The 9,769-nt window shown below is 36.7% G+C and overlaps 1 protein-coding gene across 1 annotated transcript; it reads right to left on the reverse strand.

The window, feature by feature from the left end:
• Nucleotides 1–220: 220 nt before the first annotated feature.
• Nucleotides 221–9,495, reverse strand: LOC136218290 (mitochondrial Rho GTPase 2). The gene is made up of 14 exons (XM_066005087.1): nucleotides 9,080–9,495; nucleotides 8,717–8,849; nucleotides 8,474–8,623; nucleotides 7,806–7,982; nucleotides 7,462–7,713; nucleotides 6,409–6,477; nucleotides 6,228–6,283; nucleotides 2,727–2,808; nucleotides 2,104–2,315; nucleotides 1,820–1,889; nucleotides 1,307–1,419; nucleotides 975–1,125; nucleotides 623–809; nucleotides 221–520 (listed from the first exon to the last, which is right to left on the reverse strand). The coding sequence occupies exons 1-14, from the start codon at nucleotides 9,286–9,288 to the stop codon at nucleotides 447–449; spliced, it is 1,935 nt and encodes a 644-aa protein (XP_065861159.1). The 5' UTR covers nucleotides 9,289–9,495; the 3' UTR covers nucleotides 221–446.
• Nucleotides 9,496–9,769: the final 274 nt, after the last annotated feature.

Below are 9,769 nucleotides of genomic sequence, written 5' to 3' on the forward strand. Positions count from 1 at the left end.
TTTCCTTGTGAAAATCTGATGGAAAACTCAATCAATATTACTGATCACTTCGTTTTTTACAAAATAAGCCCCGCTTTTTTCGTTACTTATGCTTTTGACTGATAACTGCAATTTTAATTTGTATGGAAAGATAGTTGTCATGTGATGCATATTAAGAAAGAATATAAACGCTAGTAAAACCTCAAACGCAATCACATTAACTAATTCTATGAATGAAATCTTAAATAATATCTCTACATATATTGCTTTCAATTATCAGTCTTGAGCTGCTGCAGAATATAATCTAATCACATGAACAAGAATTTCAAAGAGTCACAAAAGTAAAAAATAATTATAAAAAATGAAGACACAATAATATCTTATATATCCAAATCAGCATTGAAATGCAGACAGCAAAAAATGGTTATACCTTTCCATTGAAACGGCAGAGGTGACATTTATAATAGTTAATTGGAAGAACTCTTCCTTGCAGAATACGCACGAAAAGCTGCAAGTCCAACAACGGTGAAGGCAGCACCAACTGCAAATTTAACACATTCATTCACTCGCTCAACAACACACAACATAAGATGAGTCTCTTACGTTTTCATGGAGCTGACCAAAAGCAATCTACAAGACATACCTGACATAAATAGAAGAGAATGACTGACAAGCTGACGGAAGTACTTGCGTTTCCTCCCAGTTTGAGTTTCAGGAATGTTCAAATGCGGGTGTTCAGCCGCACTTACTATTCTACTGAACACATTATTCGTTTCTCCTAATTTCGCTCTCACTGGAGTAGGTGGCTCTATTCCGAATTCTTGACAAACCTAAAATGACGTTTCAAATAGACAACAGAAACAGAGAGGAGGTTATGAGAAATATCATGCACATATACCTGAGTATGAGATTTGATTTATAATTACATTCCCTTCCCTTCCAGGAAAATCATCAAATATACAACAAAGGTGTCATGGCAAAGAGCCAAGTCATACCACTATCGACTCGTGTAATGCCATTGGATATGAATCCAAGTCATCCTTGGCTGCAATTAGAAGGCAAGGTATCCCATAACCAGTTGCTTCACCTTGCCTAGCTATCTCCCCGAGCAGTTCGCATGACCTTTTCCATGAATATACATCTGAGCTGCAAATTGCAAGTCTATGTCATGCCATGATATCTACAAAATTCACAGCATACAAGAAATGATGCAAAGATGCCAACAAATATCAATAAGCATGAACCATTTTAGTCTCATACACACAGCTAAGTTTCCATACTACATAGAATCCAGATGCTTTCTTATGGCAGATAATGTCTAACTTACCAATCATAGACAAATACAGCAACATCATAGGCTGCCAAAGATTCTTTATTTGACAAAAACTTCTTCACTCCATCTTCTGGCACCTCCCGCAAAACCAGAGTTCTCTTACTTCCCTATACAATTTAATTACATGGAGAATTTTATGAGCTATACAGCTAAAGTCTGCTAAACCTCAATGGTGTATTTATCTGACTATCATATTATCAGCATGAAGTTCAACATAAGCTGGTCTGGTGATCACCATGAAATCTACTTAACATAAAGGGCGGCCCGGTGCACTACGCGTCCCCGCTAAGCGAGGGTCCGGGGAGGGGTTCCACCACAAGGGTGTACTGGGGGCAAGCCTTCCCCTGCCAATTTTTTTTGGCAAGAGGCCGCTCCTAAGACTCGAACCCGTGACCTCTCGGTCACACGACAACAACGTTTACCGTTGCGCCAAGGCTCGCCCTCATGAAATCTACTTAACATAGCAATAAAAAAAACTACTTCAACATTTTTACAGATTCTACTCACCCCAAGCTGGTCAACAACATTTGCGGTATAACGTTTGCCTGTTGCAGTATCATGAATTTCTGAGAACGGCCTGTAATTTGGCAACACAAACCCAAAATTGCTTACAGGAAATCAAAAGTGAAGAAAACATCCACATCAAATGAAGATGGGAAGAAAAGACAATAGATAGCAAAAAATAATGGCTGAAACTATAACATAGCATATCAACAGACTCATCAGCTAAATCAGCCGTGACATCGACTCATCAGCTAAATCAGCCGTGACATCATTTTTAGATTCATCACCTTTCTATAAATGAATTCAACAAAGCTGATTTTCCAGCGTTTTTAGGACCAAAAACCAAGCAACGAAAAACATTTCTATCTGTTTGATGCTTCTTCCGGTCCACTGTTCTTCTTCGAGTAACACGGAATGCTGAAACAGAATTTCCACCATAGCCAACATATATCAAATTGGCCAAACTCTCCTTTGGATCAAGCACTGTCATAAGGTCCCACTGTAGTCAAACATTCACAGTTGACAGCAAGTTAGAAAAGATTACAATATAGTTAATTAAGAAGTCAAGGAAATGGACGAAAATAACGAAGTAAACCATTTTAGGAAACATTTCTTTTCCGAAAGAAATAGAGAAAATCACCTATTGAACTGCTAATAGCAGGAATAGATAAATTCCCATCAAAATTCAAAACATTTGACAGGCAACTTCCTCTTACAAGGTCTGAAAGATACTTCTCATGAAATTTATCTTTCAATTTATAGACATTTTAATTGCAAGAGACATATCTGAAAACTGTACTCACCCACTTAATATACAAACAGAGTTTACTACATGACACAGAGCAATTAAGATGCCTTATAGTCATCTAGGAAAAGCAAGAACAAAAGTAGGGCTAGTAGGAATATAGACCTCGGATAGAAAGCCCTTTAGAGTTAAATTCCCCTGTGTTGTTCTCTCTGTGGCATGTTTGTAGGGAGCCTCAGACCAAGGACTGAATATAAAATAGGGACATCATTCATGAGAAAATACATTAGTTGAAGTAATTTGCAAAACCCAAGCATGGAAATGGAACAAAATAAAAGGAATTGTAAAACCATAATAAGCCATTACTATGTGTTGTGCGTGCACAGAATTTCTAGATTTTCCTAAATTTATATATTAATATCTTAATTTCAAATAGAGAAACATATAGAACAAATCGACGCATTCAACTTTTGATTATTTATCTGACTTATCAGACAAATGGGATTTAAATTACAAAATTGTATATTTGATACGTTTAAGATCTTATCACTTCACCCTAGATGGTATAACTATATAATGAACATACATGGCTGTTTATTTATTTCATGATTTCGAGTTTCTAGTATGCATGTATATGTTATTCTATTATACAATCTTGCCGAGGCATGGTGGATATACTTATTATGAATTATATACCTGTAGCAATTAATCTACTAATCTATGTCATGGTCAGATTTTTCATCTTTTCGGGGGAAAATTATTAGATAAGTACAGAATAAACTCCATTTAGTTTGGATTGGTATCCATACAGGAATTACTTTGGTTTAAATGTTGGTGTGAAATTTTAGGAACCACTCTAAACTAACCCCACTGAGCACCACCCACCACCACCCAGCAAGTATTATGCAAGCGTATATACAGATATATTGGCATGACATGAGTACATTATACAAAAGAATGCACACAATCTTTAACTTACTCTTTTTGGGCCAAAATAATCCAACTGCCAAGAACATGAATATCAGCATTTGGAAGGTTTAGATTGATCTTTTGTAATGTTTTCTGTCCTAAGAATACACATGGTTTGGATTGGAAGAGGAAAAAACTGTTGAGCTGTGAGTTTGGATGTCAAATTAGTACTTGTTCTAATATTCTTCTGTAAAAATCTTGAATTTGTTGAATTTTGTTATGCTCCAGTAACAGCAAATAATACTATCAATTTACGGTATCAATTGGTCTTCCTAAGTCTTTGTGTCATATTTGGTCTGCCTAAGTGTCTAGGCGTCTTGTTTCAAGTATCTCAAGTGTCCTCTATTATAAGGAAACTGCTGATCAGAGTTATAACTGCAGGAAAGAGCAATTATACAGCAGTTACAGTTCTTTACAGCCTGTGTATTATATATGTTGGAAAATTTGTCTAAAGAGATCAGAGGATACTCTCTAAACGAGCCCTTAACTTCAAGAGTTCAAAAGGCTTTCTCCAAATAAGTCCTTAAACTAACCAAAAATTTATACCCTTCCCATAACTAGATCCTAGGGTTATAATAATTTGGTAACAGAGAAGCAAGTTATGGGTGAAATTCGCAGATCTCAGCGACATTTGAGGCCTTCATCGCCATGTATCAAGAAGATCGTGCAAGGGATAGGGAGGAACATCTGATTCACAAACGCAAACAAAATGATTCACAAACGCAAACAAAATGACTGGATCTACAAACTCAAAAGTTGGTGCATGACCTGGCTGCATCAAGGTTGGATAATCGGAAACAAGGTTTGGAAGTGTCAATTGCAATCGTAGTAGAGAAGGAGAATCGAAATCTAATAAAGAACTAGAATTCAATTTGGCGTTGGCTGAACCAAAGGTTTCTATCTATGCTGTCATAGACCTTCCAAAAACACTAACCATGCAGGTGCTTGGTTCTATTGCTAAACATCCCTTGCTGGTCTCATCACCAATGTTATCAGCAAAAAGCAAATTTTATGTTGCCCGCCAGGTTTAGAATCCAAAGGTAGTGAAAGATAAGTTTCTCATTCTGGTTGGTGATAAGTTGCTTGAAAAATTACATGGAGACCATTATTTTACCAAGTTCGACTTGTGTTTTGGACACTCTTCAAAACCAAGGCCGCCTCGACCGCCTAGGCGCTCGAAATCGAAAATCCACCTCGATTTTCTCCGATTAGTCCCTCCACGTGTTTTTTTGGTCCCTTGGCGATTTTTAGCCATCCGGGCTTCGCCTGGACCGACTAAGCGACGAATCATTTCGGGACTAAGGCTTTGTTGTTGTTGTTGTATTTTTAGATAGTAATACATATTTTAATCGAATTTTTATACAGCAATTTGTTGATTAACAAATAAAAAATACAAAAATACAAATCCCATTAATCCTCGAGGATCTTGTCCGCCCGACTAGCGCCTAACATTTTTTACAACCTTGGTTTTGGACATCAGATTCAGATGCATATTGATGTTTCTCATCTCTACTTGTTGAGATCCATTCCAGTTTTCTTTGGTTACGTTATATCTTAATATCCAGTTAAACTTGAGTGGAACATATGCAGCTCCATTATCCTTCTTTCTTGCTTGAGGGCAAGCTTGCTTTCAAGATGGGAAGTAACATTATGCACCAGTAACAATCTATAGTTAGTAATATTAATTTATGGTGTCCATTGGTCTTCTTAAGTGTCTAGGTGTCTTATTATTACATATCCTCAGTATCCTCTATTGTAAACATGCCTTAGAATTAAGTGCCCTCCATTGTAAGAAACCTTCTGGTCAGATTTATAAATGCAGGAAAGAGCAGTTATATAGCAGTTACAGTTCTATATGGGCCGTGAACTATAGGTGTTGAAACTTAAAAGAAATAAAGAAGATGACAAGCAAGTATTTTCAGAAAGTTAGTCAAAAGACATCGGAGGGTCCTCTCTAATGAGCCCTTAATTTCAAGAGATCGAAGGGCTCTCTCAACACGAGCCCTTAAAAAACACCCTTCCCATAAATAGATCCTTATTGTGTCTAAAATGTTAAATATGTACAGTTCAGCCTAGCCTAAAACAAGCAGCTATTAAGGAGGCAAATTTCCGGTCGTAGGCAGTTTGGTTATTTACTACAAAAGAACATAATTTTCCCACAAAAGAGAGGCTTCTTTAAGTAGAAAGAAAGCAGAAGTTGGAGAGGATTGTAAGAAGTTTATACTAAAAATGAAGAAAAAAAGGGCAAAAAAAGAGTCATGTAATCCTATATTGTTTAGTCCATATTTCTGGTCAGTTGCTGAAACTTTATTCAGTTTTTCTTCCTCTTCAACTCCAATAGATGAGATGATTTGGTGAAATAAAATTGATAATTCAGTTCTAGGGCCAATGATGATTTGCCTGTTCTAACAATGAAATGCACGACTTCATGGCCAACTACCTATACAATAGATAAACAAAAGCAACTATTAATATAATTGATTTCTTCCACTTCAGGCAACCAAGAAAATTTTGCTACCTAGCAGGACCAGCATTGTTATAATTGATTTTTTCCTCTTCAGAAGATCCACAAAATACTAACAAACTATCACTCATGGCTAAATAGAATAGCTGTCTCTAGGATCTGAGAGATAAGAAATATGTATCACAAAGATTTATTGCTATACATCAAATCAAGAATAAAACAGAAAAACTTACTTTCCTGGAGCAGTTGAAAATAGCTCATCAAGTTCAGCAGGTCTTAGGGCTCCATGCTAGTGAAGATAAGGATAACAGCATTAAGACTCACAAAAGATAAAGAGATAAAATTAAATCAAAGAAAAATAAAACCTGGAATGGACTAATTAAAAATTAGCCATTCACAGAGAAAAATACATACATTGTCAATGTCATATAATCGGAAAATTCCACGAAGAAACTCCACTGCTTCAGACGTCAGCTCTATACTCTAGAAGATGACATTTAATAGGTAATAAGTAACTACTGGAAGAAGAGAAACTATCACAAAACCCCAGCATGGATTTTTCATGATTATTGAAATTATGCTATGGAATGGTAAGGTAAATTGCAAAAATGCAAAGCAACATGATGCGACAAAAAGGATACTCTTCCTTGAGTCATCCTTCCAGGAAAGGCTTAAAGCATTATTTGGCCCCTGACCTATCCAAAATTGTGTCATTTGGTCCCTGGCCTATTATTTGGTCATATTTGGCCCTTGACCTATCCCATTTGGTGAAATTTCACCCAATTTGTATGAATACTTAACGGAATCGTTATCTCATTGATAAGTAACGATATTTTGACACTTAAACTTGAAACGTGATATTTCTTAAAGTTTTTTTTTTCCACATTATGCGGAAATAATTAATTAGATTAAAAATAAGAAAAAAAGAAAAAACAAATCCTAAACTAAAATTCTATTAAATTCAAGTGTCAAAATATCATTACTTATCAATGAGATAATTATTCGGTTAAGTTTGAATCCAAATTGGGTGAAAGTTCACCAATTTCGGATAGATCAGGGGCCAAATGTTGCAACAAGTTTAGCGCTCGAAGTGATATGTATATGAGTCTCCTCATTCAACCGTTACGAGCTACGAGAAGGAGCCTCATCTGCTAGATATTAAGGAGCTTAAAATGGAGGGAAACCCGTGAACTAACTAATTGGTCATAAATAAGGAAGGAACGAGTAATTAAGCATCCACAGCAATGTATTAGGCCATGGAAAATCTACCACTCCTTTAATAAATGCATAATTTGCAACAAAGTAATGCAAATACACATTTACCACAAAAGAAACTTACCCATGAAACTTAAAATTCTTCAAAACCAAATAATGATTCAACATAATAAATGCGAAAAGAGTAGATCATAAAACGAATTCACACTAAAAACATCTCCATAAATAAAACTTACTATCAGTAAGTGATACCTGATCAGGAGCATGCTTATATGGAACTGGAAGAAGGTCATCTCTGAGTTTTAGTTCATCATCATAGCCGAATTTTCTCAAAACAGCCCAAGTTGTTTCAATTCGCCCTTTATCTATGAAAAGAGCATGGAGAAACAGGAACCCTTCAAGGGTAAGACCTAGGTCATTGACACCTTCTTTTTTCTTTTCTTGTACAACTCTTCTCACACCTACTATTTCAGCAGGCTGCAATGGAGCATTAAAGCACTTAACCTGTTTACAATGTTGTCGTGTGTCAGACTGCCCAAGTCAATTCTGGAAGAGGATAATATAAAGATAATGGGAAGTACAGAACAAAATATGACCTGAAATTCGTTCAACTCTGCATCATTGAGTGCACCATCCATGTCACGGTCGCAAAGAAGAAATATTCTTCTCAAAGCCCTTTCACATCGCGGTTTCAAAGTTTGATGTTCTTGGTCATACAATGGAGCTGTTGGATGAAGTACAGCCTTTTGAGCATAATAGAAAACGTCTGGGACCTAAAAATGATTATGCTCCAGTCTCAAATTCTAATGTATAATTCTAATACAAAGAATTGGTGATTGAATACCAAATGATGACAGATATGCCATCTCCGAGAAAGTACCATTGCTAAAGAAAGAAAGAAACGGCTTAAATGAAAGCAAGGTCAATCCTAGCCAGCAGACGCTTGGGCTCATTTATTATGGCAGCATTTTTTTCTAATTCCAGTTTCTCCTAGATCTTTTTCTGTCCATTCAGAAAGGAGATTTAACTATAAATTTTCTTTCTTGAGGCTGTCTTTATGTTCCCCAAACTAAATGGGAACTATCAGCAGGACAACTACAAGCAATGGACCATAGTTACAAACAATGACTGCAATGCTGGCCCTATCTAATCTAGTTCTAAGTAAAACGAGAGTTCTTGAATCTTAAAACAATAACCATCAGAAAGATTGCACAGGTTGATAGAATATCGAACTTGTGAGAAACAGAAAGTTTGGGCAACATGCCTGCATAAGAGTAACTGCGGAACATTCAATACAAGTCTCGATTTCCCTATGCCTTTGCATGATTGGTCCCATGACCTGCTCCAAGCTAACAGGTTCAGATTCATCCCGCAAATCTAGCTTGCAACCAACCACAATAATGGGTACCTTGATCTTCAGCACAATGAACGAGGAAAAAAAGCAGCAGTAAGCACCACAAACACAGTAGCATCACATTAAAAAAGGAGCTAATGCATTGCAAATTACCTGTAATTGCTGGAGCTCCTCAAGCCAAAAACTACTCAAACGACTGAGTGTCAGGGGTTGATCACAACCATAAGTTAACACCACCGCATCAGCTCGCTTCAATTCTTCAACGAGCTTGCCTCTGTTCTCCATACTGCAGGCACAAAACACTGTCAAAACTCATAGTATGACTTTAAAAATTGTTTTCCTTTCAAAGCAACGCTCAAATCTTCGTGCACAGATAGGAATAGTTACTGAAAAAACAGAGCAATATGCAATCCTGGAAAGTTGTCGTAATTAGTATAAGACTGAATCAATGCGAAGCAACAAAAACGTTCAATACGCAGCAATACATTTATTTATAGAGGAAGGCCATGAGCGTACGCGGAAGAAGTATCGATGACGGTGACGGGGACGAGATCAGGGAACAAATCAGCTGGTAGGCGAGTAGGAGGAAGCACGCCAGGGACATTCTCGGGGAAAGACTCCGTAGCAACCGCCGCAATCAAACTCGATTTACCGGTGAAACGGTCGCCTGCGACCACGATTCTCACCCCAGTCCTTCCGCCGGAGGCTGTGTTCCCGCCTGGCATTGAAACTTTGAACCAACTTTTTTCCCCAGGAAAAGGAACAGAGAAATTAAAAAAAAAAAAAAAAAAAAAAATACAGTAACTGAAATAAAATGTAAGTAAAAATGAAAAGGTGAAATCGACGAATCTTTGTGGCAGCGTATGCGTGGACAGGAAGCTCGTAGGAGGGGCCGATTTCTGAATACCCTATATTGTCTCAGCTCCCGAGTATGATAATGGGTTTTAGGTAGAAAACGATAATTACGTACAAAAATTACAATTAAATCATATTTTATATTATGAAATTAAATTAAATTAAATTAAATTTTCAATATATTAGTATATCAAAAATAACGGATTTTACTATTCACCGCTCCTATCTACTGATTACCGTCCCATGTTTGACATTTTCGTCCTTTTCATTTTTCATTCAAAATCTTAATATTTTCTCTCTCTCGAGGTAAGTTTTGGATTTGCGAAAAATGGACTCGAAAAATCTAAAAAT

This window comes from Euphorbia lathyris, chromosome 2 (genome assembly GCF_963576675.1).
Source record: "Euphorbia lathyris chromosome 2, ddEupLath1.1, whole genome shotgun sequence".
NCBI classification, from domain to species: Eukaryota; Viridiplantae; Streptophyta; class Magnoliopsida; order Malpighiales; family Euphorbiaceae; genus Euphorbia; species Euphorbia lathyris.